This window comes from Trichoplax adhaerens, genomic scaffold (assembly GCF_000150275.1).
Source record: "Trichoplax adhaerens TRIADscaffold_3 genomic scaffold, whole genome shotgun sequence".
NCBI classification, from domain to species: Eukaryota; Metazoa; Placozoa; class Uniplacotomia; order Trichoplacea; family Trichoplacidae; genus Trichoplax; species Trichoplax adhaerens.
The window spans coordinates 892,779-919,459 of NW_002060945.1; the positions used below are offsets into that span (position 1 = coordinate 892,779).

A 26,681-nucleotide genomic window follows, 5' to 3' on the forward strand; every position below is an offset into this window, starting at 1 on the left:
ATCGCCGAACGAGACATTATACATATAGGCATTAATCCATTGACCAATATCATCTAATGTATTCTTCGTGACTAGAGAGCAGTGAGTCAGATTAAATGCCCAATAAACTATTAGACTTCATAATTTCATAAATATACTAATGATATGCTATTATATCATTAAGTCCATAATGAATGTATCGGCGAATTGTCACTAGTAAAGCGATACATAATCGAACACTTAATTTATTGTAGTCCTACATCCATAGATATTTACGAATGTGACAAATCTGATCTCATCATGTGGGTTTGTAATGCTTAGTTGCTTGCAGAAATTGTCTTCCTATCCAGTGTTTGTATCGTCGTCGTCAAAAATACCATAACTAGCTAATAATTCAACACGCTTAAATAAGTTAGCTGTGGCTTCAGGTATTCCATGGGCCTCTGCTATACCAGTGGAAGGTGGCTATGAAAATTTAATTTTAGTTTAGATTTAAAGCAGGTTCAAAACTAAAAGCTATTACAAATTTAGTACGACCATCGTTTACGAAAAATTAAGTACATCCACATTACTATAGAATAACTACGAACATTGTTTTATATAGATTAAAGCATTGCAATTATATTTTACTGCATAAAATAAATTATGCAAAGATAAAAAATACTTTCCTTGATCATATTGAACTACTATCTTTCACAGGTACTAATACGATGTATGTTTCATCTACACTTGATGTCATTATGTCTATATCCCTTTAGAATATACCTCGCTAAGCTTCCTTGATCTTTTCTTAATATCATTCTTATTGCTACTATTTCGTTGCGCATTTGTGCTATATGGCAGGAGAGAAAAACGAACTGATAGTTCCGATAAGGGCATTACATTATGTGATTCTTGACCAGCTGCATGACTAGTCCTATCTGTGGTGATGATTGGTGGTTGACCACTTATACAGGTTAAACAACCTAACAGAGCCTGTCATGAGAAACAATTTAACGATGATGCCACAAATCCAAAATCACAGAGTAAGATTAGAGTCAATTACATCAATAAAGGTATGTATTACCATGCATCTTTGAGTATAACGGTTTAAATTTGACTTGATATACGGCGTAAAAACATCTAGGTCAAAAGGATCAATGTAACCTTCAATTCTTTCAACTAAGTCTTGGGCTCGTTTATATGATTCTTTCGACGTCTATTGGCCAGCAAAAGAAAACGAATGTTACGTTTGAAATTATCATCATAATCTGCATCACTAAGTAGAGAAGCTTACCGTTATATCATCAGTTTGACAGTTTAGAATGTTATTTATGAATTGAATATCGTAAAGGAATTGAATTGCACAAGTCTGCGTAATTTTCGTTTCAGGCGTGGCAGTTTGAAAAGATTCGACACCTTCTTCTAATACACTGCTAACATTAAGGTCACGCTCTGATTCAATCTTTTCATTGGTTAAGTGATCTTCGTAAATCCCATAGATTCCTGAAGACAGTCGATGTACAAGATTTTGCAAAATTGACCTACGTTAACCCAATAATAGGATGATATACGCTATCAGTGTACAGATTTTTACGAAATACTTTATTTTTTAAGACCAGAGTTAATCTAGTAATCAATTATTTACTTTAATGAAGCAACATAATTTAAGTACTACTCAATATCTGACTCTATGTAATATTAGAACATATTTCATTAAAAAGTTAGAAAAAGAATTGAGCAAACGAAAGCTGCAGNCAATGTGAGACTATCATCACTTGCAAATAAGTTATGACGGAAAGCTNTTAGCAATAAATCGGTAATCCATTCAATCCAAATGCTGTATAATAAATAGTGATAATACATTTCATAAATAATTGTAGTAATCATTCATTTCATAAATCATAGTTGTAAAGAAAATTTAGTGCTACACAATGAGATTTGGATCAAACTATGTAATGTATTTACTTGTGTGCTCGATGATAAGTTTTAGTCAACAGTTGATGATACCGCTGCTCATTTTCAACTTCCAAGGATATAGATTTTGATCTTTTAGAGGCAGTAGACGACCATTTATTTAAGCTAATATAATTAAAAATTAAAAAAAAACATCATATAGGTTAACAGCCGAGACCTCTCGCTAAAAATTACAACAAACCTTTTAGTTTTAACTGCAGTGTTTTCTTGATCCTTATCAATTGTCATTAATTTTTTAGCTTTAGGGCACTGCTCCAATATCGCACGAGCAATTCGACCTAACCATAAAACACTGCATACAATAGAAAGATCATGAAGTAATCTTAAATACGATAATGTCAGAGTAAAAGGTGCTTATTGCTTTTCAGAGCAGAAAAAAGAATAACAAATAACTAGATAGATTATTGTCTCCCAAACAATTGTTTGCAATAAGTACAATCTTGAGTATTTTCTAGTTTACTAGAGCGGACATCATTAAGTATACTTCTAGACAGAATAATGTCAATAACAAACACTTGCTGTAATACCTGTCAATTAGCAAAGCTCGTTTCACATTTGATACCGTCTCATCATTCATAGAAGATTGCAATTCATCCAGTTTAGTATTAATTTCATCAGCAATGCTATAAAAAAGGTTATCATTTTAGTTACCAGTTGTTACTTTAATAATATTTTTGTTCATGTTCAATTTACTTCTTAATACATTCTTCGCATGTAGTCTTCATAAACTGCTTCATTTCGTCTGATCCGGCATATTTATCGAAGGCACCAACTTTGCTATCCTTCAGGGGCAAAGCTGCTGAATGTGTAATGCCGTATGCTAAAGATTCAGAAGTGGTTCTAAGTGGAGTAGGCCGTATAGATACTGCGTCTTGCACATAGTATTTACAGTCTTCTAGTATTTTTCTCAGTTTCGAATCGAATTTTCTACAGAGCCTATGATGAATTAGAAATACCCAATAGATTTCATACCAATAATTTGTTGTAACATGTGGATATACATATATATTACACGCATATTCACACGTAAAATACCTGTGCACGCTTGGTGTGAAAGCTCTCGACTTTAAAGTTAAGCCACCTGTTTCTTCTCTTACACTTTCAGTTTCGAAAGAACTAGCCCATGCATTGGCCGAAGGCATATCATATGAACTTTCTTGCCAGATGTACGTTGACATGTCGTGATCACATACCATGCTCTGATCACCATCTAGATCTAATAAGCCTTCCGTAATCATTTCCTCTGCAACGTTGAATGCATTATCAAACATACTTTGAGTAATGGTCTATAAAGCAACGAAGATTTACGGAGTTAAAAATCACGCAATTTACAGTAAGTAATACAGGAAGATGAAGATTGTTACTACTTTTGCACGTTCAAAAAATAATCCCTTTAAAAATTCGTCCCATATCGATAACTTTCGCCCTAAAACTTCTATGCATATGGAATCCCAGTCTGGATAGTTATCGTTTCCTTGTAATTCCTTTATATTAACAATAAAAAATCACAAGCTTATATAGTGATATCAGCGAGAATGCCATTATATGTAATAATTAATTTCACGAACATCGGTTAGTAGATTCCAAATTGCGTCTCTAATTGCCATTAAACTTTTGATGCTGCTAACATAAGCCAACAGTCTTGAGACTCCATCAACCACAGCTCGTGTAATCCTGAGTTAAAGAAACGCTCTTTTAATTATTTATTTAAATATTTTATCATAATCTGAACTAACATTGTAACCCATTCTTGGCAACTTTCTCGAATGTCTTCAACACTTATTAAGGACATAGACGAAAATATCCGTGGTCTTAACTCTAAAAGAAAATTAATACAGTTGGTATGAATGTACGAATAAATAATTTTTGAAACGTATATAAGCATTTCTAACGACATTCATCCTTACTTAAGACGGATTGAGGTAAATGCCTTGATATCGTCATCCTATACACTTCATGATCGATGAGCACATTTAATACTAAAGCAGGATAAAATTTAATCAATAATGCCATAATCAGTATAATATTAATATCATACGATTTAAAATTAAAAATGACTATGAAGGAGCAGTAAGATAGAGTAATAATGCCAGAATACTAAATATAAACCTTCAGATGTATTGCATTCATCCTTTGAAGTAATGTCCTTTAATATTGTATACAGCAAACCAGCTGTTTTTCGACGTAATAATAAGAAGTAATACGAATTATGAAACAATCGATTTTAATGTGCAATGGAAGCAGAGTAAGAATAGGGTCGCACAATTTAATATAGCAACTAATCTTAGATAAATGATTTACGCATTTTTAGATAACATACTAGACGCATCTTCGGTTTCCGCTACGTAGAAGATTTTATAGATTTGGCAAATAGTTAATCGTATAACTGAGACAACATCACGGATTTGCAGTTTGATACTATCAGCTGTAAGGAAGGGGAAAAGCAACGTCAGTTGTAGAATAATTAAAATAACAGTATTCACGATTAGCCTACTTACTGTGTTCATCTGAATATAGTAAAGTCTCTAGTAACGTCTACAAATGAATCAGATTGCAAAATAGTGTTAGTATTTTAGAGCTATAATATCAACTCATTACCAATCCGATCAATATGAACTTACATTTCTGACGATAAGAAAATCTTTAAAAGCCTGTCTAGGAAATTTACACTGATCATCTAATAATAATATAGCGCATAAGCATTCTCCAATATCCTGTTCACAATTATATATATACATTGAGATAACATTAATTAATCATTTATATATGACATTTACATCACTTATGATTAATTAGATATTCAAGTATTATAGATAAAAGAACAACCTGTTCAGGTAGATCCACAATTTTTAATCGTTCACGGATGTCCTATCAACAAAAAACAAATTTTATTTGATAATAAGAATTATTTTCATTGCCTAGAGATCGTCTTAAACATTAAAAGAAATAGAGCAAAATACCACATTGAAATTAACTACAAACAAGTAGCACTCTTTGTTGTTACTCTACCTGCAAAATAGACACAACGTAGTGGCTGATAGTCGACCACTGACGCGGTAAGATAGGAAAAGAAGCCTATTGAGATCATAGGTCATATACAAAAAGATTAGCTTGCTGCGTAACTTGGATCCTCTATTATATGTAAGGAATTCGTGTTTCGAATCAACCATGTTAATCGATTCTGCATTACTGTACGGGCTTACCAATAAATTTTTAACAGGCGATGAAGTCATACTCTTTTGTAAATTATCAACAATCTGGCGCGCTAACAGATATAGTAAAGCTGCATCTAAAAATTTCTTTTTATCCGAGGTACTCCATATCTACATAGTATGAATGATGTAGATCTTATTATAAAAATGGATGCATATTTGTGAACATATAAGGAAAGAGTACGCTGTCCTATAATCGTGATATCAATTATTACGCAATGGGTTTCTATTACCTTTTCTGGTATATCGACTAGCAACTTCATCTGTGTTGCGATACTGTAAAAGGTAGATGAATCCTTGCCAATTCTAACATTTCTGTAATTGCAAAAATAGTAAGATGAAAGCATAAGTGAGTCATAATGGAATAATGCATCTATTAGTGATCAACTTGTAACTTTGGATAAAAAGTGTAACGATTTCTCATTCAATGGTTCTCCAAATATAGTAAAATATGCTTACTCATAGGTATTTTTTCTATCTATCAATATTCATGCTAATTAAGGTTTCTTCTTACCCATTTACGCCTACAGTGTCTCCAGAATTATTGGTAGCATTGTAATTAGCTTGTAGAGCGTCAATTTCATAACAGTAATGCTTCATATCATCCAACTTTTTAACAACCTAAAGACATCAAGCAGTCAGTGATGAATCATTAGTTGACATATAACATGTTGTGCAATATAAATCGCCGTCTAACTTGAGAACAATTGATCGAAGAGGCTAATTATAAATATTTGAGCAATTGTGCTATTTATTACGTGCTGTCTTATCTCACCTCAGAAGAAGAGACCTGCATTGCGGCGATAGTATCAGCAGCATCAATTAAATCGCGGTACCTTTCTCTGAAACAGTTATGTACGTACAATGACATTTATAATCTCTTTTCCATAGGAGTATAATAATATGTGCTGTATAGCAAGTATACGTAGTATAAGACATACCATTAAATAGAGCCATTTACAATCCTATATTTATAGAATAGTCACAACTACTACTACCTTGCTCTCTAATTTACTCGCCTAGTAGTATCAATAGCATCAACTACCTGTACAGCAGTTACAAATCATCTTCCATGAGTGGCATACGATATATCATTAAAGAGAGTCATTTATAATAACACATTTATAGAACAGTCACAACTACCACTACCTTGCTCTCTAACCTATCGATCTAGCAATATCAATAGCATCAACTACATGCATATGTACAGAATCCTCTTCCATGAGTGGCATATGACATACCATTAAAGACAGTCATTTACAATCATACATTTATAGAATAGTCATAACTACCACTACCTCACTCTCTAACCTGCTGATCTAGCAGTATTAATAATATCAACTATATGTATAGCAATCAGACATTAACTTTTATGAGTGGCTTGCTTACCCGACCATTTGCCTGAGCTCTTCTTTCTTCCTTTCAATATCACCACTATTCATTCAAACAGAAGGATTAAATTAGGTGTATTTCATACCGTTAATGGACACACTATACAGTGGTGTGGTATAATGTCAATCTAACATCATTAAAATGTAACCAACTAGAACTAAGCAGGTAGTACAATCATACCAATTTGCAGATCAATTTCATAACATACCGAATGCTCTTTTCTCGATTACGAATTTGATCAATACTGTTATCTCGAAATAATCGGTCAGTATCGGCTTCTGAGGACCAATCCACTATAATATCCATTAAATTAATTCATTTAATCTGTAATATTTCAACGTAGAAATGCTCTCAAAATTATGTTAACATGTAAATGATGCTGTACCCGATTTATGTCGGACAGTCGGAGACGAAACTGGACTACTTATCTGGCTCTCCATATTGTTCACGTCTGAGGAGCTGAGCAGCTGGCGCATGCGGATAATGGCTGCAGTAGACGAAGTAAAGCATACAGTACGTCAAGATATTCACCAAAAGTGATGTCACCCATAGTGATAATTTCCTACAGCATGCGATCCATTTTTAGGCCTAGGCGTGCGACATTATTTTTGCTAAGGATTTAAACAATCCTTGAGTAAAGATACTGCGCCGTGCCATAGTAATAACCTATACAGAATGGTATACTACGTCCGCAGATCGGTAATATAGCTGCGTGGACACATGCCAGCTGTTGCGCACGCGTTTTCTATTACTGAGTGTACACGTACGTCCACACACAGTGCAGTCTCTACCAGTACAGTATTTCTACTGTACTGTACATACTGTAGATGTTAGTGGTACTGTACAGTACAGCACTGTACAGTACTAAAAGGAAAAGTTCTACTGTAGACTACAGCACTGTACTGTACGTACTGTAGGTATAGGTACTGGTTCTAGTGATACGGTACGGTACTAACTGTACTCACAATCGTCCCGTGTGCGCCTGTCCATTATTATGCAGGCAACAGTTCGCATTTTGCATCACACTAGTAGGATCCAAGATGGCTGCTCTCAGGAACGGTAAGAATATGCTTGCGCGACTAGGCTACTTAAACAGACGTCAATTTGCATCTGTGGCACAGAGAAGCCCACGATTGAATGTTTATGGAATCACAACAGAAAAGGCATTGAGCTGGTAAGCCAAAGGGAGCTTTTTATATTGATTATTAACGTACATATGGGAAATCCTGTGGAAGAAAAATTCGCAAGTATTCGAGCATGTTTTATAGTCTCGTAAATGTTTGATCAGTATAGCGACGGATTTTGAATTGAAAACAGCTTAGTAAACCAATAATTCAGTAAGTCTATGATTACGTTGCGCTGGTTGTAAATGCCGTAGTTGTATACTACTGCACAGTATGTACAGTATATTGTACGGTTAGGTTTCTTAGATAATGATATAAGAAATCAATTCATATGTTATACAGAATTCAGGGGATACGATTTTTTATTAATGAAAGGAAACACCGTTATGAAGATAGGCGAGAGCTTATTTAAAAATTAATCTTCTGACCGAAATGTGCAGTACAATATGGAATTAATTACATCCTTGTTCATGCTTTACTTTAGTATTGAATTTCAATGCACTTTTTATTCTGATGTCCAGTCCCACGCGATACTGAGTAGTGACAGCAAAATGGTAGTAAAAGAATAATAACTTTGATGGTCAGCCATATATTATAGTATCAAGTTCGGGTGATTCTGTATAGACTTCAAATTTAGTAAACGATATCCTAATCATCCAAATTTTTATCGCTATTGCTAAGAGAACATGCGGATGTTCATATTCAATTGTCAGTTAGTGGCCTCTATCAAACCTTCTTACTGTACTCTACTGTAAATGTTGTCTGACTTGTACAGTATTTGTAGCATCATGAGCATACGCGTAAATAATGCGTAAAATATATAAAATCAACTAAGGTTTACTCTCTCGTCAATATTTTAGGTCTACCACCGGTGCTGTTTGGGGTGCTACCGGATTGATTACCCTCATATATCTTACCGACTGGGAACAAGTTATTCAGTACATACCATTTGTCAAGAATAAGATACCACCACGTCCAAAAGAAGAAGAAGAATAGGTCAGCTAAGAAACAAACTGCATCTATCGTGCGGTATAAATTTCCTATTTCCTTAGTGGCAGTAAATATAGACAAAGATACTTGCACTTAGATGCTATCTGATAAGACTAATTAATTAATAATGTATCTTTAGATTTATTTCATGTAGCAATAGATTATTATAACGCAATTTTCTAGTGATTTGGTTCAACAAAGTCGGTCATTTTTATTATAACTCATAATGTGCAATTAAGTTAATACTTTATTTTGCAGACTAAAACAAAATTAGGACGCTATTTTGAAATGCTGTATTCATCATAATCCCGGAAGTTGATGGAAAGAGCTGTTAATTACTGTAAAATTTAAAATTATTAATGATATGGTTATGCCGTCCATGTGAGTGGATACAACATCTAGATTGTTTTTACCGTTTACCCAGATAACTAGCATTAATTTTCTCTGAAAGCTAACAGTTCTGATGCGGTGTGGATGATGCTATATTACTAAATAAATTCTTTGGTATAACATCATGATATCTACTTATTGTGTAAGCTTTATTTGAATTATTATACACTGCAACACGCTTTCATACACCTGCACTTACTAAGTAACAGCATGACTAAGAAAACCGAGATCTTGGTATCATTTCTGCGGTAGTGCCCTACAGTAATATACTCGTATGTACATAAGTATAGTTTAATCTGCGACAGGAAGATAAATGACATCTAAAAATTAGAATTTGCAAAACTATCGAACATAAGGCTATACGGACATTGCAATCATACAAATTAAATACTGGAGTTAGCATCGCCCATTTCATCCCAATTACTGTTCAATGATCACCTTTCTTCATACCAATGAATGAATTCTCCACGTACATTATAATAAAAGTATCAATACATAATTAATGAAAGGAATAAGCTACGATTGCTATTCTTGTCCATGTCGGATGTGAGAAATCATTCACAGACGTTACCAAGCACATCTAATTTATAGATTGTTATTCTTCCAAAAAAATCCGAACTACTTGTAAATATTATCTTAAGATATTCAATTTCTTCACTTGCACTTCCATCGAATATCTATTAATGGTTATTAAGTCAAGGAAGCAATTCACAATACAGTAGATAAATTTTACGTTAAGCTATTGTACTGTACATGCGTCCTTTAATATCTTCAGCGGTAGAATCGCATCACAATTAACATATTACACACTAGCAATCATAGCAAGAGAATTAAAATATTGCAATACAAAAAGATACTTGGTAAGAATTTATGTCTTTTGGGTAAAAATCTTGTAGATGATGTAGGTTTTTGCTATCCAATCCTCCTTCAAGCCTGCACTCTTTACCGGCGAATCCACCTTGAAATTGGATACCTACACTGCTTATTTTCACCCTAGCATCAAATGCCATCATAATATACTGCGGAGATCCCTTTAAAGATAATAAAACATCAATATAGTTCAATTATCAGTTGAATTACCTCGATCCTTTCTGATTTACTGATACACACAGTGATTAATGATTAACCCCACTTCTTGTTATAGCAAGAGACTAGATTAATTCATTTTATTGAATAAATTACAACACATCTAGGTTATTTAGTTGCAAATTATGATTATTCAAACTATAACATTTAAGTTTTCAGTTATAGTTATTCTCAGCAATCACCATAATCATAAGGACTAGGATGAGATTACATGTAGTCTGATTAAAGGTAACCAGAGCTAGATCTGCAAATTGATATACGTATAATTGTATCAGCTTTGCTAATCAATTTTAGCGATTTGCGTTCACTGGCCATAACTGCTATGTAAAAACTGAAATTCTGAACATTTCTTAATCTGCTAAACATTGCAAAAATTTATTCAACTATTATATCTTTACCTGATCGGAGTTCCAACACGTTTCGTCATTTCCATCAAACATAAAATTCTTACCATATGATTTTATCGCTCTGTTGAGGACTGAACTAACTCTAATGATCGATTCAATCAATTTTTGTTGAGTAATGAAAAAAGTTTCAATTTACTGTTAGTTTACATTTGATTAATTTTAAACTCGATGCTCTCAATGCCATGCAAACTCGTCTGCGATGGAATGATTGATGATTCAACAATATTCACTTACTTGACACGGTGAGCATGAGAGATTAGCGACGTCTGCTTAGTATTGAAGTCGTCCATCTCCTGGGCTTATACTGTACATAATTAGAAGTATATAGTATACTGTAAATTACTTTAGCTTTTGATAGCTCCACCAATACGATTAGCAATTTTCGACTTTTGATGCAGAAAAACTAAATCAGTACAACCTTATTTACGTACCATAGCTCTTTGCCCTGCACTCCAGTATGCAGTGTACAGTACAGTACACTACACTACCATATTGTACGTTAGGGTACTACTGTACTATAAACTGCTTGGACTGCCATCCGTCCACCAACACCGTACTCAGTCTACTGCGGACACTGGACTAGCCACTAGCTAGGTATTTGCTGCTTCAATATGGCTGATGGTGGCGAAAAATCAAAAGTAGTAATGCCACCAGTAGTAAAAATAAGCGCTCAGCAGCTAATAGAAGATAAAGACCATTGGCCGGAATACCTAAAGATTGGTAAATTTATTGCTGAATCAGGTATATATCATAGAATATTGACCTTTTTACGCTAGGGTAGATACGATAGGATTGCTAATGGAGAAATTGAAATAACTGCAAAGGCAGGTGCATGAACTTTATTATCTGTAAATAATTGTATATTCTATGACTACTATATGTTAAAATGGCCGTCAGCTGATTTTTGATCAAGGCAGACTTGGATATCGAAGTAGCATACGATACAATTGTTTAATCTTATATCTACTCTCTATGGATGTAGACTTACGTAGTGGGTAATCACATTTGCAGCTTGCATATCCGTTCGTAAACATAACGTTACGAATCACTAAATAACTACAGTACGAGTATAATCATAATATTATTAATATATTATTATTGACTTCAGACTCCTTTGACTAATATAAGAGGAGAGTGCAGACTGATGATTAATGTGTAGAATTTATTACCGTAGATAAATGAGAAATTTCTTTACCATTGTAATGTTGAGCGAATTTACCTGTGTGATGTGCCTTACCAATAAAATGTCTTGCTTTCATAGTTCCTCTCATAACTAATTGGTTTAGTATCTAACAATTCATAGCGCTACGGCTATTATTACTTATCAATGTTGTATCCCACAAATTTTTTCATTGTATTGTACATACGGGTATATTCTATTCGAGTAGGTATCAAATTGAAACTTGGATCTGTTGTTATTGCAAGAGCTGCAACCATTTATCATCGCTTTTATTTCCTATGTGATATTAGCCAATTCGACCGTTATGTAAGCCTTTTGTATACTAAGAAAAGTTTAACATCAGACTTGCATTTGAAATCTCCATTCATAAATGAAAGGCAGAAAATCTTTAAAAACATTTAATTAATGATACAGTAATAATTGCACTCCTAACAATGACCATTTTACTAAAATGTTGTTGCTAAGTTATGCAATAAATCTATTTCTATCAGCTTGTAGCTGTAACTTGCTTATATTTAGCTAGTAAAGTTGAAGATACACCGCGTCGGGCGCGAGATGTGATAACAACATCCTACAAGTAAGATAATACAGTAGCTATTTTGCCTATGTTAATGATGTGTATCCGTTGCAATTTAGTGAAGAATGTATAGTAGCGACTACTCCATAATTAAATATCTAACTATCTACATAAACCCCCGAAATGAAATATAAAAATTTCAATCCTTTATTAGAGTACTACATAAGGAGAAACCGATTTTGAAAGTTGACAGCTTTTACTGGCAATTAAGGGACAGCGTAGTAAACTTTGAATTGTTCATGTTAAGAATGCTCAAATTCGATGTCTCTTCCGAGTTACCTCACAAGGTAGAAAATATTCGTGCATATATATATATAAAACTGTACACTAGTGTACAGTTTAGGTGTATAATGTTTCATCAGGCCACTCAAATTATATATTTATTAAAAATCGTTACTACTGATTGTTACTAACAATGTGATCTTGTTATAAAATTTCATACCATGCTTTCTTTTTCCTTAGTATCTTTTACATTACTTAAAATCGTTACAAGATTGGTGTGGTGAATCGAACTGGACAACTAACCACATAAATCAACTTTGTTGGCAACTACTACAAGATACATCATTATTGCCCTTTATATTATTATATCCCCCTTCAGTTATAGCTACCGCAGTAATTTATTTAGCAGTAAAATGTAATAATATCGAAGTTCCCAGTGAAGGCAGTACCAAGCCCTGGTGGAATGTGAGTTTGATAAATTGAATTATCTGTTGTTTTACTAAAAGCTAGATGAAACTAGTGCATTAATATTCGTAAACATAAGATACAGCTTTAGTTGATAAAAATGTATGAATCTTATTATCAGTATACGCGTAAAGCGTGGTACCGTACACCTACACTAGGTATACCGTCTACTGCTTCAAACATCATTTGAAAGGGTAAATGATGAAAGTGACTAAATTTTTATGCAGTTGTAGGCTGATTTGCAATATTACCAATGTTTTTACTATTACATCATCGGATATTATTCCAGCTACAGGACTAAGACATGCCAAATTTTCATTATAATATACTATAGGTATTTTCTCCAAACTTAAATGAAGAAGGTCTTCAACAATTATGCTATAAATTTATGGAACTCTACGACACATAATAAAAACGATAATCTGCCTTTATATTGTGCATTTAGTAATTTATTCTTCACGGAGATGCTAAATAATAACGGCCCAATGATATTGTACAGTTTCATATTTTATCTATTACAGTAAGCTATTCTAAACAGAAGATCACTGATATACCCGTATATCATTATCTGCCTAATTAATACACGCAAGACAAACCAGTGCGAATGCAGATCTAATGGAAATTTTTATCATTTCAGTTATTAAAGATATAGTCGCTCCGTATTTCGACTACTTGCTTGCACCTTATTACGTAGAATAGCAAACATAAAAGTACCTATTTTACAGTACTTTTCAACAAGTAATACACGTTGCTGCAGTAAAGCTTATTACGCAATTTTAACATAATCGATAAATTCTATATTTTAGAATAGCAACAGTAGCATTTATGATAATATAATCCTATACGAACTCTTAGGCACTACAAGCAGAGTAAATTCTTTTATACATTATGGACAGCGCATCGTGTTAGTTGAGAGAAATTATTTACGGTTCGAATTACTCTACGCGTCTAGGTTTTGTTTACTTAGATTACTTATTATCTGCTACTAATAAGGTTAACATCGGAATAATAGCATATTATATTCATTATCATATAGTAAATAATTATAATCATGGGAAATGGATAATTTTTTCACACTTATGCCACAACACCATCTCCAAGGATATCATAGCCACTAATGAGTCTATCATTAGATCTTCTGCACATTATGAAGACAGTACAAATCATGCATAATATCTAGAAAGAAATGAAAAATTCAATATTAAAATTTTACAATCAAGATCTATAACCAAAGAATCGACCTTGATGCAAAAATATGCTATCAACATTTGCTTTCCAACCTGAATTGCGGCAAAAGAAGCAGCGACTGCGATAATGATACCCATATCGTCATGAGCGACATTAAAGATCGCGTCGTGGCAACCCTAAATATTCATGGGATTATGAAATACATGCGTCACACTGGGGTCATTTAGTTCTAGCTTTTGAATAATAACAACAATCGTATAAACTCCATACCTCGATATAAATTATTTCGCCAGCTTGATTTCGTGGTAAAGATAGAGAATCATTCCCGCATCCAGAAGTTCTATTTTTGCAACAGCTATCCGGTACGGACGCAGGGTAAACATGATCAAATGGAGAGCTGGACCAATCGGTGTAGTTGTGGTTACCACAGCAGTGAAACTACAATATAACAATCCATGGTAAGATTTCATCTATGCAGTATCATGATAATTTGACTAGAAAGAGCATTTGACAAATGTATTTCGCACACGGTGCTAACACTAGGCATTATTCTTAGGTAATTCATACCAATTCCTGAATTTTATCAACGATTCTGTCGATGCCATGGTCATTATGTGTATCGTAATTCTTGATGGCATTTTCTAAATCTTTACCAATGAAATCCGATATCTATTGCACATAACGATTATTTTTTATTTTAGCTTAATTAGTACTTGTAAAGTATATAATATTAAATTAACAAGTTGTTCTTTAAACAAAAAACTCACATTCGATTTGAAGAAAACGCCCAAAGCAACTGCTGCAATTTCCATGGCAAAGATGGCAAACAGGATAAAGAAAAACTAAATACAAGTCGACATGAAATCAATTAAGTTGTGCTATATATAGAGACATTCATAGTAAATAAAAATAATACGCAATGTAGATATACTGTACTACAATATCGCATATGATTTCTTATAGCTTCTTCTAGAAATCTGTTAATGCAAAACATAGATACGGTTATATTTCTTACCACTCCAAAACATGCACGCGAATTTCTGCTCGCTGCACACCAACCAAGAACAGCACAGAAGAAAAATAGCACACCGACTCCGATAATGATGCCAAACGGCAATACAGTATATTGTTCATTTAAAACAGATGTATAGTCTCCATATACTCCCATCAAGTAACCACCAAAAACGATCAAGGCAACACCTACCAGCTACCAATAGCAAGATAACACATAAATTAATTCTATCCAAGACGCATTGTAGATTAGTAGCAAAAGTCCCGTACTGCACTGCACTATAGAGAGTACAGTAGGTCATGAAAGACTGTAATTTAAATATTTTTGATATCATGAATTTAGAAGGTGTAAAACTTTGGAGTGTGAAAATGCAGTCAAAAGAAGTGATAATTTTAATTATTTGCCTTGAGCATACTGTACTGTATACGTCAATCTGCGAGTACTCATCACAAAATGAGAAGAAATGCTGCATCATGATTTCCGATCAACTGGTTTTGTTTTAGAATAGGACGTAAGAGGTGTTAATTAATCAATTTGCTCAACTTTAAAAATTTTTGAAAACTTTTAAAATTGACTGTCTGCATTATTAGTCATACTGTTATTGCCTTGGATACAGCAGAGTATACTTACACTGTACAGTACTACTGCACTATAACGTTAGTGTTCAAAAACATGGCATAACGTCGATTGCCACTCTAGCACTGTATTGTACGGTAAAGTACATTCTACATAGTCAATACAGTACTGTAAAGTATATGCAAAACTATGAAAAGTTTTACTTGCATAGTAAACGTTAAGGAAATTCGAGAAACTGTGTCTACGAACATATAGAAGATTTCATTAAAATTAGGCAAATAACATAGAAGCAGTTAATACGACATTTACATTACAGCAAATATTGGAAAAAATAAGTTGAATGACTAATTCGTCAATGTCTAAAAGAGCAATGGCATCCTGGAGAACATCAGTCAAGTTCAACTGTAATATCGTACATTCTGTCAACAGCTTACCCATATTATTAGATTGAAAAAGCATAAGAAACATTTGGAACAATCTCTTTCAGCCATATCGACGCTTCAAGGAAAATTCTCTTTAAAAGTCAATCAATTATCAACGGGAAATTGGATTTTAACTGCAAATTTTCAATTGTATCCAAGAATACTTAGATCTTGAATTTAACGAACCACCCGTAACTGTTAACAATAATAATAAACGCTATCGTGAAGATGTAACCCGTATTTATCGGTACAAATAGTGTAACGTAAGGTACTGTACTGAGACTGGTATCGCGCGGTCCACAATTTTAGCCTGGCTGACTTGCGCAATTCGAATTTTTGAACCAATCAGCTAACACCGGTTGTCTTGTAGCCAATCACAGATAATCACCCCATTCACATGATTTCAGCAAGACTTGGAACTAAAAATAGGGTTTGCGACTCGATGAGGTAATGCAGTAGATCTGCACTATAACTGTACCGTCATAATACAGAACCAAACCTCTGACCGATCTTTTGAAGACGTCCTATGGAATCTTGTTTGTTAAGCAATACGCTTCATAAAATATACATATTGAAGTTATAGTTAGTTATACTACGCAATAGCATGTCTAGTTCAGGTAAACAAAATAAAGAGAAATTCCAAAGCTTAACTGCGAACTGGTAGTTTCATTACGCTGTCAATAAATTCCTTTTTAAAATTTTGGAATTATGATTTTTTGAGGCTGAACCATATTGTGAGTTGCAGAACGTGATAGTATGATATTCGTGTTTTATGAAATACCAATTTCTCAGGCTTCATACGGAGTACGTTTGGAAATTAACGAAAGCAACCGATTAACTCATGTATCTAGACACTACGATTCATAGTCAGCAACTCTTAGGCAAAAAATTAGGACAAATTCAGGTACTTCCGATTACCTACAGTAAAACCCTTTCGGCCGGTCCCAAACTATGTATACTGTACAATGTATAGTGCTCTCTCTCTCACACACTCCTAAGGTCTCTAGTGTACAGTGTACACTATCCTACAATATTTTGTAACTTCCTTCTTCTTCACTCCCGAAACCTGAAATCTGAAAATTTCTCTCCCGTTCAATTTAACTCTAACCCAAAATCCAATTTTAACTCATTTGTTAAAGCCCGCTTCAATCAGCAATGTCGCAGTTTTATTGCAGCATAAAGGTACTTGTATTAGTGATATTCCTAGTAGTTCCTACTACTCTGGCTACTAGCCGTACTTAGTGTGTGTTGTCATGGACTTGGAGATGGCGCCAACTATGCACTATGCAATGCGAAGAAAGTTAGTATAAAATATAATATAAGCGTACTGTATTCTGTATACAGTATACCACATATTACTGTATACTATTAGTTTAAGACATGATATTGAATTTACAGCTGAAAAATAAATGTTTCACTTCTAAGGGCGTAGACGTCTACAATCGTTGGATAAAATACTAGCTATAGTGAATTACAACATGAGTCCAAATGAGTCATTTTTGGGGTCAAAAGACAGTATATAAAAAATATGATTTTATATTGTTTGTCTCTTAATTATGTCCTCTGGCAAACTTGCAATTTCAATACATATTAGCACAGCAATTAGTATAGCTATCAGCACAGCTATTAGCACAGCTACAGCTGTACTAATATAATTTTGATAATTAATTATAGGAGCATTATAAATTTAATCGGTGCAATAGATTCCATAGCAACACTTTAAAATTGATGAGTGATGGTCAATCAAAATATTGCGAACTTAGGTAAAAAAATCAAAATTAATCAACGTAAACGACGATCGTCGATATTTTAATTTCATGATTTTATTTGATTACAGTAATATGCTTAATGATACAGCGCAACAGTTTAGTATGTAAACCTCCGATAAGAGCTAAAGCTAAAAATATGTCATTAATCAATAGATTGCTGCAATTACTCCTAATAAATAATTTTAAGCAATATAAATTCATAATACGCCTATTGCATTGGTCGTATAGTTTCTACGTGTTGCATAAATATGTAGCTAAGAGATAAGAAAGATTTTTTAAGACTTATCCCCATTATATATTGTATGATAGATAACCAATGAAAATATTATCAAGCAGTATCGATATAGTGCAAATCCTTAGCTGCTCAATCACTAACTTTTGGAGAAAATATTTCTGATCTTGCTACATCACATAGTCACATCTATTGGTCTATGCAACTAAATATAAAATATATCAGCGTATATCGTAAACCTCAAAATTTTTGAAAGAAAAGATTATGGGGAAATACTTTCAATATTGCCGTTTCATTTATAAACATTGGAATTATTAGAAATATTCAAAGTAAATTTAAAGATGGCTTAAAAAATGCTATTCAAATCCTTATAATTAAATTGCAAATATTGGAACATACTTTAAACGTTGCCTCGTAAAATAATTTTGAAGTTATTCGTTGTAATTAATTTAGATAAGGGTATATCTTTCAATACCCCTAAGATTCTGTAAAGAATAGTTTGATCATTGTTATGTCATCATAGATAGAATTGACTAATTACGTCGGTGCAAATATGAGATACAGCAAACGATTCAAAAATTCGCTAGATTTTCGACTACTTTTTCGCGAGAGAACATCTAAAAGTTGCAAATTCATATTATATCTACACTGTCAATACTAAATATAACAATACGCTCTCAGTGCAACACAAGCTTCTCAAGAGTTAATTGCAAATTTAGAACTAATGATTTAAATGTTGCTAATTTTCACATTCACATTGGATGTATTTACTAAAATTATAATCAATATAAATTATGAAGATGCATTATTAGTGGGAAATCTTTGCAAGAGACGGCATAGATTAAATTTAAATGACTAACCTAAATTAATAGTCATGCGATAAATTGACAGAAGAAATCCATTAAAGCATTAATTGGTATTATTCATAATCATTTTACCATTAATATTATCACAATATGATCATTTTTATTTTATATCTATATTGATATTGTGTAAAATATCGTGTATTGCCGTATAGAGGCGAATTAATCACTGACTTAGATTCACGATACTAATACATGCGATCAGTACTTCGATTGTAATGATGTAGTAAACTGAGACTTTATTCATAGCAGATTGAACAAATTCCTTACAGGTCATCATAGTATTTTATACACGTACATTAATCCTACTTAGATACAAATATGGATTTGTAGGCGTAAATAAGAGAAATACATGTATACTCGTAGTGAAGCATAATTGCATTCAAGTAAATGCCACAATATCAATTAATACGTCTCTTACACTTGGAATTTAAAATCCTTTATTTAGAAATGTGTATACAATGGAAAAAAAATTGCAACTCTTAACTATACCATAGATTTTAAATAATATATAATCATCCTTATTGCATTAAATTACAAAAAGTCAAATAAGTTTGTAACGGCTACCGTTGAGATTGTTTATGAATAATTATAATAAAGCAATATTCTCAATCATTTAGAACTTAGATCAATATTCTTTCCAGTTATTGACTAGCGTGCTGCATTCATTGATGTCTATCTTTTATTCTTATTAGGACTGAAGAATATACGACATACACCCAGAAACTAGAGTAATTAACAGATTGGTAATCAATAAAAATTTACTGTAACTACTGACGGTGGCTACGAAAAGTACTAGCTAGTCCAGGTAACATCAAATAATACAATTATAGACGGTCTATCTAATCATATCCACCGTACAATGTAAATGAGAAAGTTTGATCAACTTTTGATTTACCATAGATCTGAAAGTTTATGGTCACTATATGAGTAATATTAATCATGATAAGATCAGTGGCTATGATCACGGCGATAGCAGCTCGTATAATAATACGAATGCAGAGGGTACTAGCAGGATCGTAAAAGAAATAAAATATACATCTATTAAATGCATACGAACATGGATACCGATAATCTTTGTAGTGTTACGATATGTAAATATCGTTACATTTAATTATTGTAAACTATAGCTATTGATAAATAATAATCATAGGTAATAATGAAGATTGACGTTGATATGTGCGAAATTATGATGGGCGATAATGAAAATAAATTAAGTTGGATGGTAGATGAAATTTGACTGTCAGTATGCCGTGTTGAGATCATATCACTTTGTAAGATTTATGGTAGTGCTAAAACAAACGGTATTAGTCTTGCAACATGCATCACTATAAAACTAATTTTCATTGTTATCATCACTTTTAAAAAGTATAATTCCTGATCATGATCATTTGAAGTTGTTTGCGGTATAATGTATGGTTACTAGCTTCTATATCCATTACTCAGGGATATTGCAGTTAAGTTAAGACACCATATTGACGTAATCAAAACACACTACAAAGTACAAGCTAAACTAGAGTGAATAGATCAATTTGCCTACAAAAAAATTCTTACAGCACTTGCGTCTTATTAATTATAGCTCAGGAAATAATCATTTTACTCTTAATGAAAGAGCTCAATGTATGACATCATTAAATCTTTATTTCGAATAGAAATAGACAAATCAATCAACAATTTCATACGAATAATGTTGATCAATAATTATTGACCACAGCGGGTGTGTAAAAGCAAAATAAGACAATACCTATTATGAAACATTTGCTAATTATATTTATCTCAAGCTATTTACTGGAATGTTTCTAAGAAAGTTGCCACAGCTTCCTTTAACTTAGCTTCGGAATCTGGCGTAATCTGGCTTTGCTCACGGATAGAATCCAAAACGGCTTGATAATTAGTACGGATGTATTTCAAGAAACCTTCTTCGAAGGCGGTGATTTTAGCAGGTTCCACCTTATCTAAATGTCCTCTTACACCACAGAAGATTACAGCGACTTGCTCTTCGATACTCATTGGTACTATAATGAATTATTTCAGAGAGAATGTCAAAATCATTAGTTAAATGCTTGGGTATTATCGATATTACATAATCTTTATATGCTTTCTCATTACCATATTGGCCCTGTTTTAGCAATTCAGTCAAGCGAACACCACGATTCAACAAGCTCTGAGTAGCAGCATCAAGATCAGAACCAAATTGAGCGAAAGCGGCAACTTCACGATACTGAGCAAGCTCCAATTTCATCGTACCAGCCACCTATTTGAATAAGTTATTGGTATTAGCTACTCACAAGCTAAAACATTAATAAGTAGAAAGTGATCTAACCTGCTTCATGGCTTTAGTCTGAGCTGCAGAGCCTACACGACTAACCGATAGACCAACATTGATAGCAGGACGGATACCTCTGTAGAACAATTCGGTTTCCAAGAAAATCTATAGAGTAATTATTCAAATATCTGGGTTACTTACCGTTTGGTATACTGGTAGATTAGGCAGTCACATATTAATTAAAATTCACTGAAAGACTGCAAAAATTTAACTAATCATCACCTGTCCATCAGTAATTGAAATTACATTCGTAGGGATATAAGCAGATACATCACCAGCTTGAGTTTCAATAATTGGCAATGCAGTAAGAGAGCCACCACCATTGCTATCGTTCATTTTAGCAGCTCTTTCAAGTAAACGGGAATGAAGGTAAAATACGTCACCAGGGTAGGCCTCACGACCAGGTGGTCGACGCAATAACAAAGACATTTGACGATATGCAACAGCCTTCAATGAAGAGTTTACAAAAATAATATTTAGAATGGTATGTCTGTACCTACATTCCCAAATATCATATTTCTTTTACCTGTTTGGATAAATCATCATAGATAATTAAGGCATGCTTAGCGTTATCCCTGAAGAATTCTCCCATAGCACAACCAGAGTATGGAGATAAATATTGCAAAGGAGCAGCATCAGATGCAGTAGCGCTCACAATAATGGTGTATTTCATTGCATCTACATGAACAAAGTAAAGGGAATGTTTTTAAAATAGTGTGGATAGTATATTATCGATTATCACATTATTCTTACCAGAATCAGACAATCTCTTCACTAATTGGGCGACTGTACTACGTTTCTGGCCAGTAGCTACGTAAATACAGTACAGTTTCTTTTCTATAGTTTGCAAAAAATTTTCAATTGTTAGTCAAAGAATAAAAAGACAAATTAGATCGTATGCTTAAACTAGAAATGTTCTTACTTTCATCATTAGCATCGTTAAATCTCTTTTGATTGATGATAGTGTCAATTGCGACTGCGGTTTTACTAATTGATAATGCAAGAATATTAGGCCATATTCATTCAGTTATCAATCACGACAGGCATATACCAGCTCATTATAATATGACTCGTAATGCTAATGTACCAGTATTACCAAATACCATAGTCAAAAGCATTCATGTACAGGAAGTTAACTCACCCAGTTTGACGATCGCCGATAATTAACTCACGCTGTCCACGACCGATAGGCACTAAACTGTCAACGGCTTTAATACCAGTTTGCATAGGTTCACTAACTTTGATTCGAGGAATAATTCCAGGAGCTTTAAGACCAACACGTTTACGCTCAGATGCATTTATTGGGCCCTTTTAAGATAAAATAGTTGTAATCCATATTACTGTACACGGAGTAATAGTTATAAAGTAGCGTAGCCATGCAATTACGTCGTATTGCATAGATTCATATCATTTGCGTCAGTTCTGTAAAAGATTCAATCTTAAGTATCATTCAAACCTTGCCATCGATAGGTGTACCCAAAGCATCAACAACACGTCCGAGTAATTCTTCTCCAACAGGTACATCGACAATGGCACCAGTTCTCTTAACAACATCACCTTCCTTGATCAATTTATCATTACCAAATACTACAACACCAACGTTATCAGGTTCCAAGTTAAGAGCCATACCCTATTTATCATAGTGATCAAAATTCAATCGTGAGCAGGGATGCGAACGCGACGATAGCTCAACTAGTAACTATAAATCGAACTGTTAAAAGTCTGATCTTAAAAATCCTACTCCAGCACGAATTATACCAGTAGAGTAAGTCATTTTAAAAGTACGAAACATTTTCGTGATAAACTATTCACCATTCACGATAGTCCTTCGTAACGTTGCAACACGCATAGTACAGTACCTGGTGTGCCATGTGTGACGTGAATAAATATATGTATTGCCCGTTGTCTACCGTGTGTTTTCACTACGCGACAAATCTAATAAATACACTCTCTAAAATGGATAGGATACGCGTATAAAAATCGAAGATAGTCGATTTGTGGCACTGCAGAAGGACAACGTATGGCACCCCTCTGCAGTTGCAAAGCTTGACGCAACAGATTGGTCAAGAGAAAATGCGGAAAAAGTAATCAATCATCCTCTATCAAGCAATATAACTAACCTGTGGCAATCTACCAGTCAATAACCGACCAACGGTATTACTTAAACGTGCAGACAGCATTATAAGTCGATATTTCTAATCACGGATTAACCGAGAATGGACTACCAAGATGGCGGAAAGGGCAACAAAGTACAGTACGTGCTGTTCCTCAACTGCTTCAGCGACAGTACACGCTGCAGAGAGATCCGTTTGATGAGAAAGAGCCCTGCAGATTATAGTTGACCACCCGGATTGCGGCGTGGGTCAAACCACTACGCAAGCGTGATAGAATGATGAAACCACACATAGACTGTGTGTGAGGTAAAAAATAGTTTTCTTCATCAAACGAAAAGTACAGTACAGTACAGTACAAACTACTGTAGCCAGTGTACAGTACTACAGTATACTGTACTGTACTGCGCAGTTTCTAGAAGACCTCTATGGTAGTACAGATAGACCGTAAAGGTATTGAACCGAACCGAACCTTTCTCAGGTCTAATAGTACTGGTACAACTGTACTGTACACTGTACAGCTGGTACCCTTACTATACTGTAGTCATACAGTACAGTACGGTACAGTGTACAGTACAGCGGTTGTTCGACAACGGCACATACTGTACTGTATACTGTACAGTACAGTACAGTACGTTGCAGAGCTGGGTACAGTAGACTGACTACAGCACAGTAGGGTGACACGCTCACTCGCTCACTAACCAAACCTTCGACAGGTGTAACTGTAAGTACAGTCTTTACGGTACTGGATGATTCGAGCACGTGCTGCGTACCACGCATACTATAGGCAGTACAGTACAGTATCGTACGATAAAAGCTGACGCTGTCTGGTCTTGCTGTGCGATGCAATCTTGCTCCTTCAAACACTTGTAGTTCTGTACTGTCCGTCAGTAGGCCATATGAACAAGGTGATCCTGTTGCTGCGCAATCTTGCAATGTCCAGTACCGTTTTAATAATGTACAGTACACTGTACTGTACTGTACGTTCGTGTGTAAAAACGACTGTACTGGGCGTAGCGGACCGAACCAGACCGGACTAGTCGGAAAAAGGACAGTACTAGACAGTACAGTACAGTACGCCGAACTCCTACTCTACTGGACGGGCGGACCGGACTAGTCGTAAAAAGGACAGGGACACAGGGTACAATACTCAAGATAAACGGTACTGTACTCAATTTAGCGAATGTCCAAATCGTAAACAGTCAACATTTTGTCGTCCATCAAGTGATGTTAAATAGTTGAAAAAGTGATCATGACGTTAATGGACGCTTTTCGATCATTCTTAGGGCTTGATGAACACAAATGGAATCCACAGTAAGTGATGCAGATCCATACAGCAAGCTAATTTCCTAACATACGTACCTCTGTAATTTTGACATCCATCGTATGTATGATGCAATGTTGAGATATTGATTTTTTGTAAAAGCCCTCAATCAGTATCAGTCTTATTGTCTGACCATGACTAAAATGAAATACGTAACTGATGATGCAGTATGTCGGTAGAAAATATTACAACTGATATCTTGATTGTATTCGTCATGTATTAATAGTAAAGTTGGGACACTGTACGCGTAAATCTGGATAAGTGATCAGTAGAATCAAATGACGATATTTTGCTATTGGTCAGTCATAGATTACAAGTATACATACGTCAATATTGTCTTAGTAATCCACAGCTCAAAATGGCAGAACTGCATTTGCTTGAACTGTACAATGTTGTGTTTTGCTACTACTTCCCTAATACGACGTATTTCTAGAATTTATCTTGAACTTTGCAATTGGTTACCTTCGAATTGTAGCATGTTTTATAAAGAGCGAGCGAGCATTTTGAAAACATTTCCAATGATAAATAAATTAAATTAAAATTACTAGATACGCGTACACGTATGCTTGCTTTCTTACATTTGCAATAAGCAATCAATACTGCTGTTGGTGTTGTTATACTGTACAGCATCAGCTAGACACAATTTATAAAACGATCTGCCGTAATGACTACTTCATCAATTTTTGTTTTTCTCTTTTTGTACGTAGCGACATCAGGAATAGATTTGAAAATGAATTTAACCAAAATTTGTCCACTCTTGAAGAAGAATTTGAAAACCAAATGCGAATGGCAGATGAAATGTTGAAAGGTTTATTTTCAAATCGATTCTCCTTCCAAAACCCGATGGATGCTGAATCTGGTCAACCGGAGTCCTTCATTTTTTACGGTAAAGTAGATACAATGCATCTTGCATATCACAATTTAAATGGATTATGACTGTGGACCAACTCTGTGTAAGATGGTGCTACCTCAAAAATCGATTACATTTCAATAATATACTACTGTAGTTGATGTATCATTTTCTAAATGCGTAATTATATGAACTGAGATATGTCTAAAACTCAATTGAGTAAGCATAAATGTTTCAAATTTCGATATAGATGATGGCAATAATCAGCAAAACAATGGTAATTTAAGAGATCACGTACTGAAACCTGAATCGAAAAATGATCGCCTGAGTGCATTACCACCACCAATTCAACAACATCCTCCTTCAGTAGATGGGAATGGAATATTCCCCAAAATATTTCGATTTAATCAGGAAAAGCAGGATATTGATTACGATGAAAGTGTACAAGACAATCGGCATTTATTAAAGGGTTTGATAGGCGATGAAAGTAATGGTCCTACCGATCTAAATCGACAACCAAAATCTTGGTTTTCTTCCAACAGTATTTCCTTCTCTACAATTACTAAAGCAGACGGTAGCTCTGAGACAAAGCGTGTTGAACGAAATTCTAATGGAGACGAAGAAATTACGGTAACTCAGTCTTTCGGAGATCAGTCCTATACATATAAGAAACGTATCAAGGCTGATGGAAGCTCAGAAATTAACGAAGATTTTGTTAATGTTGATCAAGACAAAATGAGTGAGATTCGATCAAAGTTTTTTCCGAAACATTTAAACCAAGGAAAATTAAAAGATTCGGTTATGAAAGAGAGTACTGAAGATCGGACCTTTAAATCGATACTATTTCCGAAGCTTGTTGACAGATTGTTTGATGATTAACTTCATTATAAAATATCATACTGAATTGGAGTTTTCTATGTTATAGAAAGCATGATTCGTAAGATTTATACATTTTTTGCCACCTTCTCTGAGGAAAAAGTACCCTTAATAGATTATTAATAGTAATAATTTATTTCTGACCGATTTCT

The 26,681-nt window shown here is 34.1% G+C and overlaps 6 protein-coding genes across 6 annotated transcripts; 2 read left to right on the forward strand and 4 right to left on the reverse strand.

Moving 5' to 3' along the window:
* Positions 1-321: 321 nt before the first annotated feature.
* On the reverse strand, positions 322-6,979 carry TRIADDRAFT_54105 (uncharacterized protein; the record flags this gene model as incomplete). The annotated part of the gene is made up of 24 exons (XM_002110773.1): positions 322-444; positions 745-954; positions 1,046-1,177; positions 1,256-1,502; positions 1,927-2,040; positions 2,117-2,227; positions 2,463-2,558; positions 2,629-2,871; positions 2,971-3,221; positions 3,303-3,419; positions 3,504-3,609; positions 3,672-3,753; positions 4,256-4,360; positions 4,434-4,470; positions 4,557-4,649; positions 4,762-4,803; positions 4,945-5,010; positions 5,139-5,258; positions 5,381-5,462; positions 5,662-5,768; positions 5,923-5,989; positions 6,537-6,581; positions 6,748-6,832; positions 6,925-6,979. 24 exons carry the CDS (start codon positions 6,977-6,979, stop codon positions 322-324), a joined length of 2,736 nt encoding a protein of 911 aa, XP_002110809.1.
* A 2,618-nt stretch (positions 6,980-9,597) lies between these two features.
* TRIADDRAFT_22604 (uncharacterized protein) lies at positions 9,598-10,620 on the reverse strand (the record flags this gene model as incomplete). The annotated part of the gene is made up of 3 exons (XM_002110774.1): positions 9,598-9,720; positions 9,901-10,074; positions 10,528-10,620. Coding segments are annotated over 3 exons (390 nt in total), but the record flags the coding sequence as incomplete, so codon positions are not given.
* Positions 10,621-11,147: 527 nt separating this feature from the next.
* On the forward strand, positions 11,148-13,389 carry TRIADDRAFT_54106 (uncharacterized protein; the record flags this gene model as incomplete). The annotated part of the gene is made up of 6 exons (XM_002110239.1): positions 11,148-11,277; positions 11,925-12,022; positions 12,208-12,293; positions 12,448-12,580; positions 12,756-12,980; positions 13,315-13,389. The coding sequence occupies 6 exons, from the start codon at positions 11,148-11,150 to the stop codon at positions 13,387-13,389; spliced, it is 747 nt and encodes a 248-aa protein (XP_002110275.1).
* A 668-nt stretch (positions 13,390-14,057) lies between these two features.
* On the reverse strand, positions 14,058-16,247 carry TRIADDRAFT_54107 (uncharacterized protein; the record flags this gene model as incomplete). The annotated part of the gene is made up of 7 exons (XM_002110775.1): positions 14,058-14,156; positions 14,261-14,344; positions 14,439-14,606; positions 14,736-14,837; positions 14,936-15,010; positions 15,184-15,375; positions 16,191-16,247. 7 exons carry the CDS (start codon positions 16,245-16,247, stop codon positions 14,058-14,060), a joined length of 777 nt encoding a protein of 258 aa, XP_002110811.1.
* A 4,425-nt stretch (positions 16,248-20,672) lies between these two features.
* On the reverse strand, positions 20,673-23,239 carry TRIADDRAFT_63713 (ATP5A1 protein; the record flags this gene model as incomplete). The annotated part of the gene is made up of 10 exons (XM_002110776.1): positions 20,673-21,057; positions 21,152-21,296; positions 21,366-21,473; positions 21,591-21,815; positions 21,895-22,046; positions 22,122-22,205; positions 22,291-22,355; positions 22,510-22,676; positions 22,825-22,998; positions 23,228-23,239. 10 exons carry the CDS (start codon positions 23,237-23,239, stop codon positions 20,828-20,830), a joined length of 1,362 nt encoding a protein of 453 aa, XP_002110812.1. The 3' UTR covers positions 20,673-20,827.
* A 2,954-nt stretch (positions 23,240-26,193) lies between these two features.
* Positions 26,194-26,412, forward strand: TRIADDRAFT_8659 (uncharacterized protein; the record flags this gene model as incomplete). The annotated part of the gene is made up of 1 exon (XM_002110240.1): positions 26,194-26,412. A coding segment is annotated over one exon (219 nt), but the record flags the coding sequence as incomplete, so codon positions are not given.
* Positions 26,413-26,681: the final 269 nt, after the last annotated feature.